Below are 21,961 nucleotides of genomic sequence, written 5' to 3'. Positions count from 1 at the left end.
GTGCAGTTCGAAGCCACGCGAAGCCTCCGACTGCAAAGTGCTGGTAATAAAGGGTCTGTCTGCGTCCTTTCTCTGGGAAAAAGAAACGAATTTGCTTCACCAGTCCTTTTGTTTCAGCTACACACGGCTCCTCCACGCCGAGGAGATCTTTTACAATTACATCTTTTGGCTTTAGCTTTCGTGGGGGAGGGTAACATTCAAATGACTTTTCAAGTATTGTTCAATTAGAAGTTATTTGTCTGAGAGACTGACGTTAATGAGAGATTGGGCAAATGGCAAAGAGGCTGTGGAACATGCCATCTGGGGTAGGAGAACACAACGGAGAACGTTCAAACGCACAAAACCCTCCCAGTAAGCCGGATTGAAACATGACGCCAGAATTAATGAAACCATCAAGCGCAGAGTGCGAGAGACAAAGCCGTAGTTACACACTTCCCCAGACCAAAACGCAAAACACCGCAGAGCTCGGCAGACACGACGGCTCTGAAGTAATACTGCCTGCATGGTGTACGCATACGCCAGACTGTGGTGGAAGGGGGCAAATCTGATCCAACAGGCACCTACAGCATTTCTGTGGGCAGAAGAGCGTCAGGAACGCTTCCATGGAGAACGTACTCTTGGAGGACGTCAACAGCATTAGGTCTTCTGTAAATTATTAACCAGGACCCTGCCTCCAGTGGTACTGGGCTCATCGCCTGCTTTCTACAAATGAATAAAATAATGTGCCTCATCACATACATTGCTCATTCCCTTTGCCTCGTGGATTCACACACACACACACACACACATACAGACAAACACACACACACACACACACATGCATGTGCAGCGTGTTCATAAAAACTATTCCCTCACAAATAGAGCAGCTTCCACTGAATGGAAAATCTTTGTAACACTCATATGGGATGTCTTACTGGTCGTCTAGACACATGGGACGTATCCAGATCATTCATGCCCTATAATTTGTGGTTAGATACTAGAAAATTTTGAACAGTCGCACATAGCAAATACACAAACTACCCTCTCTCCTCCTCTCCCTCTCTCTCTCTCTCTCTCTCTCTCTCTCTCTCTCTCTCTCTCTCTCTCTCTCTTCTACATGCAAAATGAAATGACACATAAAGCCTTATTGTTGTATGTAAAATACACCAGATCTATAGGGAGGCCGAGAAGAAACACGCCCACAAAATCAAACCACTTTCATGGCCTATTCCACTTCCCATAGAAAATATTTACTTAACAATTTTAAAAGTTCTTTTTGGCAAGACACAATACTTTCTCAATGTGTTTCAAATTGATCATGTTTCTTACACGAATGAATACCTTCTTTCTGAATACCTTCTTTCTGAATTCTTTTGGGAATACCTTCTTTTATTGGTACAGAATTAAGCCACTGCATTTGGTTAAGCATGTTTACTTCAAACTAAAAGTCTTGAGCCAGTAATTAACCAAGTTATCTTCACAGTCTTTCTCACAGAGACCAATACATACATTTCAAGGATAAGCAATTTTTTTTTCTTCAGAAGTAGTTTGTGTTTCCCAACTACATTAACTGAAATTTTATTAGAAATGAATGAATGGACAGAACTTTGGGTCAGAGCTATAGTGAGAAACGCATCACCGACATTATCTACAAACCCTTCTCTAAAATACATAATAGCACATTTAACAATTATTCATTTAACGTGAGGACAATGGATTTCAACTGCAGCAGATCAAAACATGATACCACACACAGAAACACACAGAGACACACACACGCCCACACACAATCACTATTTAAACGGAACTGTGCCGTGTACAGTAGATCCATTGTTTCACATCAGTGATAGACTTTGTAGCAAATCTAAAATAAAGAGGACACCCAGTCCACAAAAGGCGCGTTAGCGAAGCCTTTAGCTACTACCATTCGTTCTGGCTGTCAGTATATTTTTAGCTTTGTTCATGCATCAGACAAGCAATGACATCCATCTGCCAGTGACCCCCAGACACTTGCCGATATTAGCTGGCCTCTAGAATATTGCAGGAGTTGACAAACGAGAACTCATATAGGACCAAGTTCTACCTAATACAACCGCACAACCACTGCTTCTTACATGACCGGCCAAAGGGGGCTGTGTCTACATAAAGAAAGAAAAAAGGGTTTTTTTTGACTGGAGAGCATGTATTTATATTTTATTTCTGACTAGCTGCATGGATTATCTTGCTAGAGGAAAATAGTCAGCATAATAGAAGTAGAATTAAGGTAAACATAAAGTTTAAGTCATGTGCATTTCAGTAACCGACAGACTGCGTGATCCATTAGAGAATCAACAGTGGGAGTAACTCGGGTTTCTCCGCTCTGACGTAACGGCCTGCCGGGCCGAAACCAAGAACCGAAGACGTGAGGAGCCACGGGTAGATGGGAGGGGTCGGACCAGTGGGTCAGGGGTCGCGCTAGCATGCTAAGCTAGGAGGAGGGTGGCCAGGGGTCGCGCTAGCGCGCTAGGCTAGGAGGAGGGCGGCGGTGGGAGCCTTGTTTACCTGTCAGCTGACACTGATTAATCTTGTGTTGGGTAAGATCGCTCAGCGAGTCGAACACCTGCCGGCAGGCGCGGCAGCTGTGCTCCTCCTCGTCCTCCTCGCAGTCGTCCCCTTCCTCTGGAGAGCCCCTCCTCTTCCTCAGACGCCCGTCCTCCACATCCTCGCACGGCCTGGTGGGGGCACACTCGCGATCTGTGGTGAGAGAGAGACGGCACACGGCGGTCACTGCGGGGCCCGGCCTCTGCTGGGGGCCACAGACGCAGGAGATCTGCTCCTAACTAAGAGCCATGCATGCATATAATTAGACCAGGCTTCTGTGAGAGTATATCTCACAGACATTAACACCTAATATATTCCTTATCTCCAATATAGAACCTTTCATTCTATTACTATAATGTCTTTCTGGAGCTTTGCCTTGCTAGAAATATCTCGATGACTTTTAACCCAGAACTGTGCATAAAAATGCTTCATAGCGCTACAGGACAAACTGTGAGATGATACGGTACATGTAGGTCAGCATGAAGGGTGTTTTTGTTGTTTGCTTTCGAATATCAGTTGTGCACTTAAGACACACATTATATTAAAGAACAACACAACGATTTATTTTGTTTGTAATTGTGACTAATATTGATAATGCACTTAATAGCAGCAGGCAAAAACTGATAGTGATTCCTGAAATTTGCTTCCAATGCAAACCTGACAAACTCCCATTCAGAACAGTGATGAAAACTTGCAGACAGACTCCTCCCTTCATAATCAAACATGCATACAGACTCCTCCCTTCATAATAAAACATGCATACAGACTCCTCCCTTCATAATCAAACATGCATACAGACTCCTCCCTTCATAATAAAACATGCATACAGACTCCTCCCTTCATAGTCAAACATGCAGACAGACTCCTCCCTTCATAGCCAAACATGCAGACAGACTCCTCCCTTCATAATCAAACATGCATACAGACTCCTCCCTTCATAGCCAAACATGCAGACAGACTCCTCCCTTCATAGCCAAACATGCAGACAGACTCCTCCCTTCATAATCAAACATGCAGACAGACTCCTCCCTTCATAGCCAAACATGCAGACAGACTCCTCCCTTCATAATCAAACATGCAGACAGACTCCTCCCTTGACGCCGCAGACAGCATCAGTGGGTCGAGCCGCACAGAAGACGAGTCCGAGCGAAGGCGACGAGGTCCAGCTCGGTGTGTGTAACGTGAATAATTCAGCCACGCTGGCAGGTAGCCGCGGGTCACACGCACAGACACCCTCCCGTACGCAGTGTTGTCTTAACAGGCCCGACCTGCACTACAGAACACTGGCCATCAATCCCTCCCCCTGCATCATCCATCTCCTTCAGAATACCGAACAGGCCTTCCGGACCAATTCCGACATCAACCTTGTCTCAAAATGGACCTGACAGTCATGAGACAAATGGATGCCGGAGTGGGGACGTCCAAAGTCCCCTCTGTCCAACATTCTCCTCACAGTGTCTTAGCAAAGCTCTTCGTTTCATTATTAATAACGCTTGAAGAGTACTAAGCACAGGTTAAATACCATTTCATGTTTGGTGTAATACATTCAAAACCCTTTTTCTATGTTTTAATGCAAACCCTGAGCTGACCGGGACAGTTCAAGTTATTTGTTAAATTTGTTGTTTTCAATACAAGACAACAAAGAAACAAAGAGTCATCAAACCTTCACTAAGTAACATTCTCTAGGTAAGCATCCCAGTTTGGACCATGTGTGTGAACCTGAGTTTCACTCCTCACAGATGTGCACAGATCTTCTGATCATACTCCCGTCGTGCTGCCGTATATATTCTGTCCAATAAAAACTGACTTACTAATTTTGTTACTACATCATTTCACTCACACAGGACGGATTCTGCCCCGACATCACTTGTGAACACTGCAATCTGGTGCATCAGCATTTAACTTTTGGTTTCCAATATCTTGAAAGCAATAACTCAGTGTATATGGCCTGTCTATTTTTGGCTAGCGTTTTTGTAAATCTCATATTGCCTGATGGACTTCAGCACCCAGTGATGCTGACACCATAGTGGGTTTGGGAATCAGGCCAGTCAGAACCAATCACCTGGACCCTGGTCGGTTCTCCATACAGAAACGTGCAGCCATTAGCTACATTAAAGCAGTTTCCTCCGGTGCTTCAGTATTTTGGAGGACTTGTGAGATGTAAAGTAAAGTTTTCTCCATAATGAAACATATTGATCACATGGTATTCAAATGTCACTCAGATTAGAGAAATTATATGCCTTATTCTATGATAGTTTCTCTTTGGAGGCTGTCAGATGAGACAGATCTACCACCAGATCACCAGATCTACCACCAGATTACCAGATCACCAGATCTACCACCAGATTACCAGATCTACCACCAGATTACCAGATCACCAGATCTACCACCAGATTACCAGATCTACCACCAGATTACCAGATCTACCACCAGATTACCAGATCACCAGATCTACCACCAGATTACCAGATCTACCACCAGATTACCAGATCTACCACCAGATCACCAGATCTACCGCCAGATCTACCACCAGATTACTGGATCACTAGATCTACCACCAGATCACCAGATCTACCGCCAGATCTACCACCAGATTACTGGATCGCTAGATCTACCACCAGATTACCAGATCTACCACCAGATCACCAGATCTACCACCAGATCACCAGAAATGCAGAGACTAACCTTGAGCCCTTAGCTCTAGACATCAGTTTTTATCCTTCTTTTAATTATTTTCTTATTCTTCTCTTTTTACTTTCAATTTACCAACTTTTTGCAAACCCGTTTTTTAAAAGGTGTTACACAAATAAAATGTGTTACTGTTGGTGGTGCTGCTATCAAACCCTTCAGGTTACATGTCTGCGCGATGGCATTTTGTGAGTACACCCAGCGCTATGGTGTACTTTGCTATATTAAGCAGCCTGAGCATCTTTCTCTCCCATACGGCAGGATGAGCACAGATCTGAGAGATAAGCCTCTTGTAAAGATCATCACTGAACTAGAGGTCCAACAGCTCCTGGTTCGGAGGGGAGGGTGGGGGGGGGACGGGACAAGTCAGTCCCACTTTTTAACACGAGCCTCCCATGCTGTGTGTGACAGAGGAGCCATGAAGTTCTATTGAACTTCAGGGGTTCTTCTCCGCTTTACCTCATCACCATCACTTCATTCAGCTGCTATACTCCAGCATGCTACACGCATACCTCTCCAAAACAATCAAACGAAAATAAAATGGACTCCAGGCATGAATTTGAACTACATGTCCCATCGTACTTGACGCTCCCCTTCCACACGATGACCTCGGCGAGCTGCCGATACACAGACCCTCCTGTCCGAGGCTTCGGAGGTGAGGAGTCGCGTCGTATGGGTGCGACACTCCTGAAGGAGTGCTGACCTACGACCTCAGCCCAGAGAGTCCCCCCCCCCCCTCCGGTTCCGTGAGCCTCACCGGCCAGCGCCCACAGAACCCGACACCTTCCATTGTTCTTCTCTCATGTCGATGGAAGCTTGTGGAACCCTCTAAAAATATCAGCGTAGCCGTCCCTGCGGAGAACCCTGCCGAGCTGGGCAGGAGGTGTTGGGCCGGGCCCAAAGTCCCAGCCTCCTCATGCCAGATGCGTGTCCAAGTCGGTTGAAGGAAGCTCGGGACAGGGGCCAGTCACGCTAAGCACGGTCACCCGAACCCCATCAACCCTCAGCGGGCATGACCGCAGCACTTTGTGGCTTTTTCTAGACCGTCAGGCGTGTAACGTGAGAGAGCCAGCCCTGAGCCTTCGTGCTCGGCGCGGAGCGTCTTGAAACGTCTGTCTGTGTGTGTGTGTGTGTGTGTGTGTGTGTGTGTGTGTTGCTGGTTTTTTTTCCACTGCTTCAGCATAAACCCTTAGATGAGATTATTAGAAGGAATAACAAGTCATTCCACTGAAGAGGAAACAGAGTGACTGTATGTAGCCAATACAAGTGGCATTTTGTACAAATTTAATCCAAGCCCTAAAACGTTTCGTATCTTCAGTCACTGCCGGCTATGTTGGTTAATCAAAGACCAGACCCAAGGTTGTTTGCTAAAGATTCTAAAAATGACTTAAATTCTGTGGAGACGTTCAAACGCTGCGTCCTCGTGCACCTGGTCCCCGACACAAACCGGCTTTCGCTGCTGTCAGGGTGAGCTGTGTGTGGACTCGCTGGGCAAAGGTCACCCTGATCACGGGATTAGAGAGTTCAATGTCAATACCGGCTCGCTCCACACCCAGGTTTAGACCCATTAATCCATTTGATCTAGACATCCTCCGGCCCGAATCCCCCCTGAACCAGCACGGGATCAATGGCAGTCTGCTAAGACTGACTGACAATCAGGGGTCACGCTTCTCCACGTCAGCTTTTTCCTTTCAGATCGGCGAAAGAAGGCGAAGGAACAGAACCGATTATTATACAAAGAGCTGGTCACTGGGCTGAGGGAGTGCGGACTGGACAACCGGTTCTCCAGACGTGTCACCGCTCCGAGGATGTTTCACTCATGGATTTGCACAGTTAATAAGTCATAAACCATGTGGGAGCAATATGGCAAAATAATAAAATATGCCCTGGTAATTGCAATGATACATTTATATAATATAGACATATTTTATGTAATTCATCAATATAAACTTGTAATAAACAGCATGAGAGCCGTAAAAAAAATAAAAAAAACAAAGGCAACAATATATGGGGCTTGCAAATTCTGTGAACAGATGTTAACCTCTTCACCAAGGGGCTTGTGTTATGAATTTAATTTTGTCCTCTGAGGGCAGTGATTGGTGTCTTTTAAGTAAGCATGCAATATCATATGTGTGCTCCGGGTCATTTATCAATGTCCGGCCGTGCTGCCCACACCAGAGGCATTCAAGTGACATTTATCATTCCGGCACTTTCATCTCTGGTCAGGCTGTGACACCTCCCTGACCTCAAATTATTGAATCTTTTCAGCACTTAAATATTTATAGTGTATTAATTGATGCTCTCTTCCCAGCTATGGACCCCCTGCTGTGGGGCCCCACAACCCCGGACTGACGGCTCACTTCACCCAACGGAGCGTCCCACTGTGACAGAAGTGGGGGGGTCTCTCTTTGGCCTGGACTGTACCACCAGGCAGCAGTCGTCTGCCAATCTGTTAACCACCAGAGAGAGACAGAGCGAGAAAGTAAAGACATGGAAAGGGACGCGTGGACAGAATGGAAGAAGGGCAGATGGAGAGAGAGCAGGAAAGAAGGAACAAGGGAAAACGGAGTGAGATGCTACAGATGAAAAAACGCAAAGAGGATTCGCACTAAAATCCTTAGACTGAAAAACGCTCACGATTGCGTTAATCACCGAGAAGTGATTCATTTCCTAATATATGGTGACAAAACATGCTTGTGTCACGTTTAGAAACGTACGCTGAATAAACTCAACCTGTTGCTGGATTCTGAAAAACGAATTTCACATAATGATTCTGTCTGTCCTTAGCACTCTGTCTGCGACTCTTAGAAATGTATACACCGCTGCAAAATATCTACCAATGGCCATTAGTTCCAGAAATTTGAACCGCCTGTACCAGCCCTGAGCCAGAGGCCAGCATTAACAACCCTTGGAGCTGCAGTTCCTGAGAAAGCCCAGGGGACTCCGCCATTGTATCTGGTGTTTGCTGCAGCGTCTAGCTCGCCCTGCAGCTGATCAATAACGGCCAGGCCCAGACTCAGACGCTCGCTCGCAAAAACAGGCCTGATCAGGGGGGTGCAGCCCAGTGCATGCTACACAGAGAGGCTGCCTCGCCGCAGACGGCTTCGGGAGAGCCCGCTCGAACCCCGGTGAAAGTTCCTCATGGTGGTGTTAATAGCTCTGCCTACCAGCACGAGGCTTTGCGCATTCAGGCATCAGCAGAGACGTCCTGTCTGTGCAGGACCCAAGTAAGGGACGGACGAAGCCGTCCTTCCGAGGGAACGGCGCGCGTGCGGGAGCTCGTCTTTTCTCCGACTCCCGTAGTCTCCTCCCACCTCCTTTCGGAGAGATCTCACATCTAGTGAGTTTTTCATAGCCCTCCCCCACCCAGAGGACGTGCACACCGCCGTCTTCAACCCCACTTCGAATTAAGAATTTATTTTAACCACCGAGCAGCTCCGCTCGACACATGTCTGCGTCTCCTGATCAAAAGGTGCACACACTCTCTTAGAGCAGCCTGGGAGAGCCATCACACACAGGAGGACATAAGATTGAATAACCTTCACACCGACGCCCACTTCTCATTATGGGTGGAAAAGAGGATTTTATACGAAAAGCAGAGAGGGAGAGAAAAGGAGAAAAGCTACCCGATGTGGATCGTGTGACCCGGGAGCGACCCGGGTGTGTGTCTGTGTGGGGGGGGGGGGGTTGAGAAGAAGCGGTACCACTGCCCACCGCACGGCCCCGATCACACGATCGCTAAAGACACGCTCAGCCTCTGATCCCGCCTGCCAATCGAGCCCCGATGGCTGATGTCAGCGTGGAGAGTCTGTCCAGGCCTAGCGGCTGTTATGCGAGACCAGAGAGGGAATCATTTTTTCCGGCCTGCTGCCGTGACGGGAAACAGATGTAGCGCAGCTCTCCACACGTTCTAACGCATCCACACGGGCAGCCATGCATATTTATACAGCGTTTAGCTTCATTTTGGCCAATTTAAATCGGTCCCTGAAAGCTGGATCTTTAGCAGGGCTTGTATGTAATGTGGGGGGTTTGTTTTGTGCACCTTTTTTCATTCTACAATTTTTTAAATGCATTGTTAGTGCATTTGGCAGCCAGGTAAAGTCGACCTCTGACCTCATTATGCGCTACACAGTTTATCTGTTTTGACTCTGCCCACCTTGCAAGATGGTGCAGCTGCTTCCTGCATCATTCACCATGTGATCTCCAAACACTGCACCAAGTTACTCACACTCAAACACATCACAGCAACTCAAAACTAGGATCTTGGGCCGTCCCCCCCCCCCCCCCCCCCCCCTCTGCCAGGTTTAGTCCTCTGTTCAGCCACCCCCAGTTTGAGGGTGGAGGAGGTGGGTGGTGGTGGTGGTGGGGGGGCGAGTCAGGTGCGCTGGAGCAGGACACGCGCTCCACCACGCCGTGCGGAGGAACTCCAGGGGTGGAGCCGGAGAAGCTCACAGCGCCCCCCGTGCCGCTGGATGTCTGACTGCAGGGAGGTGTGGAGCAGCACGAGGAAGCCAAATCCCAGAGTGTGCAGGGGCGCGGCAGGGGGCCCAGCCAAGCCCAACCCCACCCGCACGCCAGGCACGCGCTCACTCCGCCTCCAACTGCACAGAGATGCTTTCAGAAGTGCTGCTTTTCAATTAGACAAGAGAGACATAGCAGCAAAGAGCAGCGCCATGCCATAAACAACACACCAAACAATATATTTGTGCCTCTTCAAGAACAGACGGCAAAAGAGTGTGCGTGTGTGTGTGTGTGTGTGTGTGTGTGTGTGTGTGTGTGTGTGTGGGGGGGGGGGGGGGGGGGGGGGGGGGGGGGTAATGGTAATGTTAATAGTGGATAATGTTACAGTGCTCGGGCTCAAAGAAGAGGGATGTAGAGGAGAAGAAACCTCTGCAAAGGAAATCAAATCCATCCGAAGGAGAGCGAGACCCCCCCACACGTCCTGCTGCCCCGCCTCTCTTGCAGGAGGGAGATACACTATTGAATGAAGAGTCTTGCCACGCCATTAGAGCAGTGGCACAACAAAGGAAATGAATAATAGAGAGGCTGATTTCAGCACAGCCAGAGGAGAGCAGACTCTCCTTCTATTCCCTCCTTCTTCCTTTCCTCTGGCAGCACTCCATTGATCTCTCTCTCTCTCTCTCTCTCTCTCTCTCTCTCTCTCTCTCTCTCTCTCCTTTCTCTCTCCCTGTCTTTCTCTCTCTCTGCAGTCCAGTCCAAATGTTCAATTTTTATTTATTTACTTTTTTTTTTTAATACAAATACAAATCAGTCCACTCCAGTTTCACCAACCCGACAGGCTGTTCCAGAGAATAGCTCAAACCCAACACAGTCAGGGGGGAAAATGAAGAACATTAAAGAGAGGACTGGGGGGGGGGGGGGGGGGGGGGGGGGTCGCAAGACGCATGTGGTTATAATTACAGCCAGGCAGCATCGCTGTACAGCCAAACTGTGGATCTTAAACCCACTTGACTTGGGGAAGGGAATGGAATAAAAGAGAGAGAGAGAGAGAGAGAGAGAGAGAGAGAGAGAGAGAGAGAGAGAGAGGAGAGAGAGAGAGAGAGAGAGAGAGAGAGAGAGAGTGTATACCGTCTCGTCAAAGCAAGCAGACCACACTGAGCAGGGAGAATGCGCTCCAACAGAAGGTCTCTTCCAGACACATGTCAAACAGCTGTATGCGTGGAAAACTGCACTTTATTCCTTCTTTCCTTCCATCATCCCTTCCTTCCTTATCTCCCTCCTTCCAGCCTCACTTCCTCCCTTTCTCTCCCTCACTCATTCCCTCCGCCCCTCCCTTGTTCACTTATTCACTACCTCATTCGCCCACAAACTAACATACCTGCAGGCCAGTTTTCAACAGCCTCTTAAAGCCACTACACTCAGCTGACATAACAGTGGACAGAAGACATTTAAAACCCAGGAATTGAGATTTTAAGTCAGCTGTTAAAAGCACGTACACCACCACTGCTTTTAACACACACAAAAAATATATATCAATACTCGAGATGAACCCGTTAGGTATACCGAAAATGACATAAACCATCATAAAAAATATACTACAAAAAATATCAGATAAAATCAACATAGATTATGGCTCTACTTTAAATAAACAATAACACAAACTCCAGATAATACATAATTTTAAAAATATGCTTATTATTGTAAATATATGCTACTAAGCATCCTTGGTGATATAATTCTAAAGCTGGGTATCAAATGGCTTGTAATTACTGTGTGGTAATTATCACCTGAAACACATTGTTCGATAAGTGCACGATGCATTGGTCCGTTAAGGAGAAGAAACGTCAGATCTCTTTAGGTTGACATGCTTTCACCAGAAAATGTACATATACCACTAAATAATTTAATAAAAACATAAGTATGTGATAGGAGTCCTGGCCCTCTGGTTGGCTGAGGTCGCTCTGAACCTCAGCCAATCAGAGGGCAGAGAAGTGTTGCCTGTAGGGCCAGTGGAGCGGGTCTGCAGTAAGAGATCTGACTAGGGTTCCCTGTGCCTCATTCCAGAGACAGCAATGAAGTGCCCCACCATGCTCTGATGATTTAGCACACTGCTATGTTCCCCAGGGGCTTTTGCTGGTTGGTTTGTTTATTTGTTTGCAAGAATCATTTCATAGTGAAGTTGGATATCTACTGAAGGTCTTGTGGATGCCTCCTAGATGTTTTAATGCAGGTCTACCAGAGGTCTACTAAATGTTTACTGCCGGTATACCGGAGCTCTCCTGGATGTTTTAATGCAGGTCTACCAGAGGTCTACTAGATGTTTACTGCCGGTCTACCGGAGGTCTCCTGGATGTTTTACTCCTGGATGTGTTACTGCTGGTCTACCGGAGGTCTCCTGGATGTTTTAATGCAGGTCTACCGGAGCTCTCCTGGATGTTTTAATGCAGGTCTACCGGAGCTCTCCTGGATGTTTTAATGCAGGTCTACCAGAGGTCTCCTGGATGCTCCTGGATGTGTTACTGCTGGTCTACCGGAGGTCTCCTGGATGTTTTAATGCAGGTCTACCAGAGGTCTACTAGATGTTTTAATGCAGGTCTACCGGAGGTCTACTGGATGTTTTAATGCAGGTCTACCGGAGGTCTACTGGATGTTTTAATGCAGGTCTACTCGAGGTCTACTGGATGTTTTAATGCAGGTCTACCGGAGGTCTCCACACCATTGCCTGGCAACAGCACTACTGTTTGTGCATATTCTGGAGATTCTGTATTAGTTAATAATACAACACAGGAGGTCATAACCAGTTTCACCACAGTGCCTGCAGTTGTGACCAGATCACAAGGAGAGCAGGGGCTAATTTGTACTATAGTTTCATTTCAGTAATTCAAATATTCACGTTTTTAAATCTAGGAGGCAACTTCAAGATTGGAAATAATACACAAAACGGGGAAAGTCAGTGCATTGCTAATGAGGTTGCAATAACTAATTACTTTCCACACTTCCTTAGTCATATTAGCATTTTAGCATTAATGATTAGCATATTAGCATTAGCTGCATTCCTTTAAAGCAGCAATTCATTTCTTAGCAATTTTGATTGAACATGACATGTATTTTATGGCATATTTCTTCTCTTCTCTTTCTAAAAAGGCTAATATGGCCTCTGTGACAGATCTGTAAGGGAATACAGCCGAACAACGACCATCAATTTGACAAACTATTAGGCCTACCGTTTGACATGAATTCAGTCAGTTCAATTTTAGGATTTCAACCTTTGAGCTTGTCGGGTTTTTCTAGTTTATGCTGATTTCAGACTCTTGGCGTCTCCGTTTACTGTCGTTGCGGATACCAGAGTGAGCCGCAGTGTTGCGGTAGCAGTGACAACCGAGCAGAAAACGAGTCGGCGACGCCGTGTTCGCTCCACAACGCTGCCGGGGTTTGAGGGCCTGAGGTCCCCCGTGTCCGCCGGGCAAAGTCATCCATATCGAGTTTAAAATAACCACACAAGGGCCCTAACCTTTCCACGAGACAAATGAAGGAAGCGGCCCACTCGTCCCGAGCAGGTTTCATTCACAGGCGAGCGAACGCGCGACCTGGATTACAGCGCACTGCCTGGAGGCCAACGGTGAGTGCCACACGAGGTGACAGGAAGCATTCATCTGCTAAAGCAGCGAGCGAAAGAGACCCAATGGGAGGGAGAGAGGGAGGGAGGGAGCGCTAGAACCACCCTGCCCGGAGAGGACAGCCCGGGTGGGGCAGCCCGCTAGCACAGCCACGCCTACGTGTCCCCACATCCACACGTGTAAACAAACACAAGCGCCGGCGAAACGGATGTAAATGCCAACATGCAGAGTTGCTTTGATGGATACTGAACACAGATATAAACCATTTGTAATAGGTTGGTGAAACCATCAAAACGGCCATGATCGATGAGGTCATTTGCTTATATGCAGACACACAAGCTACATATAAATGTTTGGATTCTAAGCAGAAAAAAAAATTGGAGGAAATATTACCGCTTAGAATGGCAGCCTGCCCAGGAGTGTGTGAGTCCTCAGTCACATTGTCTTCTACTGCCATGGAGAAAGAGAACACACACACACACACACACACACACACACACACACACACACACAAAGAAAAAAAATTAGACAACGATCAGGCCAGCCCCAAAAAATCCTTGGCTAAACAATCTTGTCCTAATCTCTAAAGCAGAGATTCAGAGTTGTGCTGTTTTTGCACGGATATTCAGAGAGCTTTTCTGCATTTCGGGGTGCACTCAGCAAAGCTTAAAGTGTGTGAGAGCGTTTGCCTCCTTCATATATGCAGAGCCTGCAGCCACCCCTATAAATCACTTATCGAGTTGAGTAATAACACAATGAATTATAAAAAAAATCCCCCCACCAACAAGTCGGCACATTCAGCGGCCGGCTGTCTGTAACGTCTGACACATGAATAACTCATCCACTTGTCTAACGGTCTAATCACAAACTGCAATACAGAGAGATGTGGGCACTTTAAAGAATAAATTCAAACAGGAGGCCGGACGCCTGTGGTAGCAGTGTGTGTCCTGTCCAGGCGGTCCCTCCCAGAGTTCCTGGGTCTCCTCTCTCCCCCTTAGTTGAGCCACGTGTATCCCAGTGTTCCTCAAGCAGTTCTGGGAAGCAGTGCGCTCCTCAAACGAACCCCGGCCCCTCCCTCTTCCTCCCGTACGCCCCGCGCTTACACAAATTCATTACACGACGCCCGAGCGCCTTTTGACGAGAGTGCGGGCATCGTCGTGCCGTGTTCGAAGCGCACCTCGCGCGCGCCCGGTTCATTAGCGACGCACCCCCCCAAACCCCCCCCCCCCCCCCCCCCCATCATCCCCGGCTAAAACGGGAAGAGCTCTGGTCCGCATGTCAGGTGTGGGGAACTAAATGGATTTTAGCAGCGGGACGAGAACAAAAGACTCCCACCTGCTCCACGGAAAATGAGGGTCTCCGGGAGGAGGCTCGTGCCCCTCGCCACTCTGCGCCCGCCGCCGGAAACCCAGTCTCCATTATGCCCCTTCCATCTACCCTTTCATTTCCTGAGCACGGCAAGTGGGAGTCCTGACAAGAGCCCCCCGCTGGGGGAGAGCCGGTGACGGCCCGGGCAGGAGGCCGTCTTGAACAGACTCTTTTAAAAAGCCTCCATTTCCCATAATTAAGTCAGAGGCCGGTGGTGCTAGATTCGGAGGGCTGTGTGCAGAGACCACAAGAGACGGCAGGGGCGCGGGGACAAACTCCCTCTCCTCCCAAAAGCGCCACAGGACGTTGAGTCAAAGCTTGGCATGGAGAGAAATCAAAATTGTGACCGGTTGGATCATTACAATGTATTTTTCCCCCTTCGCATTCCTGTTTTGTCTCTTTTTTTTTGTTGCCATGTTAGTGGCATTGTTAGACAGACTACAGCCTTTCAGAGTTGACAAGAAATCTCATTTATGAGAGAGAATGACAGATGCTTCAGAGGGGAGCCGTGTTTATTTTGATAGACGCTGAGGACATTTCTCTCAATTTTTACCAATGTGTAAGAGACAGTACTGACGATACTGACAGAAGAGCCTCTAACTAACGCTTTTGCACTTTTGCACACAGTTTGCTGTATTTGTGACTGGTTGTTACCTGGGGTGTAAACCAGGGAGCCGATCTACCACTGAGTCATCACCAGCAAGTTTTTAATACCAGGACCTGCTTGACTACCAAAGATTCCTGTCTGAGGCAGGAGCACAGCTGGGCCTCTCTCTCCTAAGCTAAATGGATTTCTCCGTCACTGCCGAGGACGTGTACGCAGGAGCTTCTCAGTCTGGACTAGAGGAGGTTTCTTAATAAATCCCCCACTGTTGCGCGGGGGACACAGCTGAGAGGACTTCATATTTTTGTTTTGATTACCATCCCTGTCGGTGCGACCCGAGGAGCTCAGGCAGAAAATTCCCTTTAATGACACGATCAGAACTTCTGCATTATGGCCACAAAACAGCCATTTGTCACCACTGTGTTCTCATTATAAAAAAAAAAAAAAAAAACTCCAAAAAAAAAAGTTTCAGCCATTTAAACAGAACACCACTTCTTCACCCTCAAGGCCACTGTTTTTATGTACACTACATAAACTCCCGCTCAGTTGGATGTTGTAATCGTTTGTCCTGCTGGGCAAATGATTAGTCATTAGCAAGGACAAAAACTATAAGGACAACAGGGCTACCTGCTATAGTGAAACCAATCAGGAGGCCCCGGCACACGGCCTCACAACCTTTAACCCCTCCGCCCGGCCCGACGGCACTGAGGAGCAGACAGAGGTGAGGTGTGGGGTAGACGAGAACCCTTCATACAGCGCTCTGCTCCACAAACATACAAGACGTCGGAGGGATTCGAAGAGACGGGACGTGGGAGGGGCGAGAAACGGAAAACGTCATGCTGGTAAATCCAGTGATGGAGTGAAACAGCTCCAGTTCAGTGTTTTCATTACTGTAAATACATCACGCAACCAAGGGCCATGTGTGTCTATCTCTAGGTGCTTACATCCAAGCAGGTAGAAATACAGTCATCATAAAGAGGAGATGATGACGTGGACCACAAAACATACATATATACATACATACACACACACACATATATATATATATATATATATATATATATATATATATATATATATATATATATATATATATATATATATATATAACACACACACACACACACAGTATAATGTATATTTTAGGATTGCTTGTTATAAAACACAAACTGACAGATACAAACTGCGTATCACCACTGTCAAGTACCTTAGAAATAAATACCGTGCCAACCCTTGACATGACAGCGATAATAAAGCTTACATTACATTTTGGATTTTTTTTTACTATAATTATTTACGCAGTTGGATCGTACGCGTGTGATTCATCAGTACACCCACTGAACACTTATCTGGGATGTCTCTGAAGCTTTCAACACTCAGTAAAACACTGGACTTGTTAGGACGAGACCTCATCACAACGATGACTAACAAATTACATATTGTGCTTATATATTTATATATGGTGTGTATGTGCAACATAAATATAAGTCCATGTGGACTAAATGTCGAGCGAGTACCCTGCATGAATCATTTCTTGCTGTAGAGCAGGACAGTGGTGATATTTGTATTTGTGCTTGGTTTTACATATTTCTGATGATGAAAGTGCTGCTTCACACATGCAATTTGTACTGCGGCCAAAAAAAAAACCCATAACGTGGCCTCCTTTATTTTCCCAACACACTCTGCTCTCTTACTCCGTTCTACCAGTACGCCGAAACTAAAGACCGAGACTGAAACCACAGGCCCCATCCGATCTGTGGAGTTAAAGCGGTATTTGTGAAATATGCCGTGTTTTGGTACATTATGCTAGAGGTTTCTTCTGATGATCTGTGAATTAAACTGTTTAAATGAAACCATTCGCAGCTAAGCTAATCTAGGGCTTCAGAGACCTCCAGTTCTTCTCACCTGTCACTTCCTCAGAGCTGGGCTTTAAGGCCCTCAAGTAGGGTACGTGATGGCACCTGGGATTCTTGCTAACAAAATACAGTTATATCTACCGTGGTTAGTTTATTCCTTTTCTCTGCAGAGCTGGTAGTATCAGTGTAAAGGTCAATTAAAATTTGATTAAACTTCCCATAACATTAACTTTGACATATTGTCTTCCATTTTCAACTTATCATTCAAATCGTAGTGCTAAATATTTAATAAATTAAGCCACTTTATGATTAGGTGAAGACCATCTTTCAAATTATCTTTAGGGTTAAACCCTTCAAACACGCTTCAAACACGTCACGAGCACGTTATCACGCTAACGGTAGCAAACTGCAAAACAGCCCTAAATGTGATTAACCACAGACGGCTGCTCTCACCAGCCGTATCAACACTGGACTCGTACAGTAATTCCTTTTCAAAAAGGTATCCTCAGCAAAGAGCCCACCGGGGTAATAGACACCGAACCCCCGCCTCCCGCGGCAGAGATGAGTAGATATTCATGCGCTGTTCCAGATAGCTGGGGACATTAGTGCCACCGCACCACAGAACAATGGGTCTGTCCTACAGGCCGGATGACCGTGAGCGAGGCCCTCATCAGGGGAATCAGCACTCAATTTAGAGCCGGTCATGATGGGTCAGCCCTCCTCAATTAAGACTCAAAGCTGAGACAGGGAAAACAGGACAAGGCGGACGTTCTGACAAGTGGCTATTGAATTCGGGGACATGCTGTTAAAGGAATAAATCGACCAAAATCAAACTGGCTTGTGAAAATGTCGCTTATAATGAATGTCAGGTACTAGCCTGCAATTAACATTATGCAAATTAGATTAAGTTAATTGGTGGCTAGTGCAGGAGTCATCTTAGATTGTAAATTACATCATGAATTATTTATTTGGAAGGATACGGTGATCGTTAAGATCACAATACGTTTTTAAATTTTTTTGTGTTGTAATAATGTTTAATAAAACATCTCAAATAAAACTTAAAAAAAACAGTAAAAAGCAAAAAGACGTAAACATGAACTTTAAATTAGTAATACCATTAAAAATGTATTCAAATCGTATTAGCACTCATAACAAGAGTAAAATCTTTGATAGGCTACAAATTATGCGATCATTTGAACTCGTGCTGCTAGACCAATGAGAGGCGAGGAAGACTACAGTCACCCACCATGACCAAAAAAGAGGAGGAAGACTGAAGCAGATAAATCGGCCAGCTCCCGAGACGCCCCGACGACTTACAGACGCGAGCGGCACGCGAAGTGACAGCTCAGCTAATGGGATTTTTTCTGGTTGCCTGACAGTTATATTAATGATAATGATAGTCACATTTTTCTGTTATATTAAAGAACGCTGATGAGGGTGTTATCACAGCCATTCAACGATGGATATACACCCATCAACATCTTCAAGAATTTGATCTTCACAGGTTGGTTTATCATGTCCCAAATACAACAATTGACCCTAAGCTCAGGATGACCTTTAAAATGGCCTTATGCTTAAACTGTTCAAAATTTCTCCAAACAGACAAAATACCTTTTTAGATGATATTTTGTTAAATAAAACAGCATTCTCCTGAAGTCTACATTTGGCACAAGGAAAACACAAGCTCTCCCCCTTTCAAAATAAGGGTCTCAAAGATAATGACTTTGGGTTCACTCCTACACTGAAATTACAGCCCCATCAAGATAACACAAAGCAACACCATAACGTCTCAGTCATGAACGGCAGTCCGCACGAAGAGCTTCGAGTTCATGCACACATTACATTAAACTGTAGTCAGTGTGTTCTAATGATTAAGCTACGCCCTTTACTTCTCTGTAATTAAAAAGACATGTATGTGTGTACTGCACATCTGGCTGAACCCTGTTTTACAGTATATAGCTTTGAAGTTCACAGCATAAGATGGAGAATTGAAAGTAAATTCCATGTGGATTGATGACAGTGTTTCTACGGCTGCTTATTTTCACCGTTCTTAGCCGTGCGAGCTCCATTCCGGGAATTACAGGTTGGGCATTCGAGACTTAGGGAGAGTAGTTAAGACACAGGCAAGGTATTTGAGACACGGGCAGGGTATTTGAGACACGGGCAGGGTATTTGAGACATAGGCAGGGTATTTGAGACATAGGGAGAGTATTTGAGACATAGGGAGAGTATTTGAGGGTATTCCACAATATGACAGAGGAATGATTTCACAACACCCAAGCTGCAGTGGCTAAATGGTGCTGAAGACATATTTACATATGCAGACCTCCCTCGAAAAACGCCAGGCAGTAAAGGCACGCTGGGATCAGTGGGAAAAGCCCCAACAGGCGTCCTGTGATCGGACACCACAGCCATGTCTTGGAGAGAGAGAGAGAGAGAGACGTGGCATGTGTCTTGCGTGGCAGAGAGAGCCACTGAAACCACCCTTGCTGGCCTCGGACAGTGTTGCTGGAAACAGCCTGCCAGGCGGCCGGCTTGAGCGAGGCAGATAGGCAGGACCGGGGTAAATGTCACGCGCAGAGCTTGAAGTGTTTGCATACAAGAGGATGATGCACGGTCTCCGCCTGCAACATCATTCACCCCCCCCCCGCCCGAAGAAAGACCCCATCTCTCCTCTCTCACACGCAATACGAAGACGGGTATTCGCAGAGAAACCCCCCCCCCCCCCTTCAAAACTACACCTACGCTAATAATTACTTATTCTCCTAAAGGACGGGTGGATGGGTGGCCGGAGGACAGGACAGCAGCAGGACAGCAGCGGGATAGCAGCGGGACCTGCGTCCCAGGAAGACGACGCAGGTCCTGGGGGAGGGGAGCACGTTTGGGCTGAGTCTGCTCTCCTGCACCTCTAGGTGCACTCCGTTTGGCACTCCTTCACTCTCCTCCATCTGGGCTTTCACCTGGAGGCTAGCCCACACATTCCTGCGCTGCTCCTCCCTAGACAAACGTACTGCGACTCGGCCCACAGTGCCAGAACACAAAAACACGGAGGGAGAAGGAGGATCTACTGTCCTTAGAACCGTGAGATTTTACTACTGTAGAATTATAACCGAGAGGGCCGACGTTCGACAGGGAGATCAATTTCCTCTCAAACATACGAATCATCCAGTGACAACGACCTCTAATTAATTTTAAAAATGCCCATAGAACATGCAGTCCGAACTTAAAGTCCATAACCATAAAGCAACCAGTGCATGGAGGAGCCATACTGCCAAACCAGAAGCAGCACTCAGCATAACACAGTGCAGCACAGCTGATGTCTTAAACCCCATCAACAATGCACGGCTTGCAGCAAGAGGAGAACACTGCTTGCACTTTGCAGAAAAACAGAACTGCATATGAAAACATCTCTGCAGATCTTTTGGGGGTGGGGGGGGTGGGGGGGGGGCGGGTGTATAGAAGGAAAAAAACAAAAAAATTATTGCCCTGTTGGAACAAACATGTCATCGCCAAATGTAGAAAGCAGATGCTATTACTTGAAGCAGACATAAGTACACGGTGTGTGCTTTTATGTATTTTTGTATGTAATTGGTAGTGTCCGTCACTGAAGGGATCCGTGTGATCGGAGGGGCTGTGATGTGACTACACTCGTACTCTCCTCTCCCTGAGGTATTGATTTAAAATGGTGGCTGAAGGAACACACCGCAGACCGTGGAATCTTCCCTTCAGCTGATGACTTCCGAGAAGGAGAGGCAGGCGCGGAAAGGGGCCACGCCGACCACAAGCTGAGAATGTGAAATTGTGGACAATTATTTGCTGAGCAAAATACAAAGGCTGCCAGATGAACTAGAGCTTAGCCATGAATACCAGTGGCTACCCTCAACGGCTACAGGAGGAAAAGTCTGAATTCTATTTACTTTACACAGTGTGTGTGTGTGTGTGTGTGTGTGTGTGTGTGTGTGTGTGTGTGTGTGTGTGTGTGTGTGTGTGTGTGTGTGTGTGTGTGTGTGTGTGTGTGTGTTTTAGGAGACTGAAGTCTTCATAGTCTTTAATTTCTGTATCGTGTACAGTTAAAAAATGTACATCAATACAGCAAGACGTTAAATGTGAAATGGCCCCCCACACATGTCTGTAGGTTCATATACATGTGCACTTCCATCCATTCAACCATCAACAAAGCACTGGCCACCCCAAGAAGGTCTTCACATTCAACTCAAGATCAACCCACCCACGAACCAACGCCGGTCACTCGTGGTTCCTCGAGTGATGTAGTTTTGAAACTGAACCTTTTGACAAGCCCGTTTCGTTCGCAGGTCTCGTGCGTCTCCTGTCACTTTCTGCCAAACGCGCGTGCTGTCTTCAGAACTCGGCGTGTTCTAAGATTCCAGTCACGTGACGTGGCGCTCTAAACTTCCATCAGGCCGACCTGCAGCCCAGCTCAGCATCCTGCCTCGGTCCAGATACCTGCGAGGTTCGGGGGGCTGCATTCCACCACACGCGGAAGGGGCATTAGAGAGGGGAGAGCACAACGAGACCCCGCTTGGCTTCCTATCATTAGAAATAAAGTTCTTCCAACAGACTGTTGGGCATTTTGCTATTAAGTGTAAAATGATGCAATACGCAGAGCTTACGCAACGATCTCCGACTAATATCTCATACTTGGGTCTCGGTTCGGCGCGTCGATTGGTTTTAGAGGAAGGACCGTTATGCATCGTCTATGCATTCAGACCTGTGCGTTCGGTTCCGAGAGCAAACCGAGATTACGTGCCTTCATTTGAGCCATGCTACTAAACTGGGTTCCTCTCCAG

At 46.8% G+C, this 21,961-nt stretch overlaps 1 protein-coding gene across 7 annotated transcripts in view; it reads right to left on the bottom strand.

Moving 5' to 3' along the window:
- znf521 (zinc finger protein 521) overlaps positions 1 to 21,961 on the bottom strand; it is a 112,469-nt gene that overhangs the window by 89,661 nt on the left and 847 nt on the right. For 3 of the 7 annotated variants that reach the window (XM_076972195.1, XM_076972193.1, XM_076972197.1), the window contains 2 exons: positions 13,719 to 13,775; positions 2,521 to 2,712 (listed from right to left, as the gene is read on the bottom strand). In XM_076972195.1, coding sequence (XP_076828310.1) covers positions 2,521 to 2,712; positions 13,719 to 13,775 — 249 coding nt within the window. The remainder of the gene's footprint in view (positions 1 to 2,520; positions 2,713 to 13,718; positions 13,776 to 21,961) is intronic. The other 4 variants (XM_076972194.1, XM_076972198.1, XM_076972196.1 and 1 more) reach the window with 2 other exon arrangements.

The sequence above is a fragment of the Brachyhypopomus gauderio genome, chromosome 14 (genome assembly GCF_052324685.1).
Source record: "Brachyhypopomus gauderio isolate BG-103 chromosome 14, BGAUD_0.2, whole genome shotgun sequence".
Taxonomy (NCBI): domain Eukaryota; kingdom Metazoa; phylum Chordata; class Actinopteri; order Gymnotiformes; family Hypopomidae; genus Brachyhypopomus; species Brachyhypopomus gauderio.
This window is presented reverse-complemented; position numbering and strand designations above follow the sequence as displayed.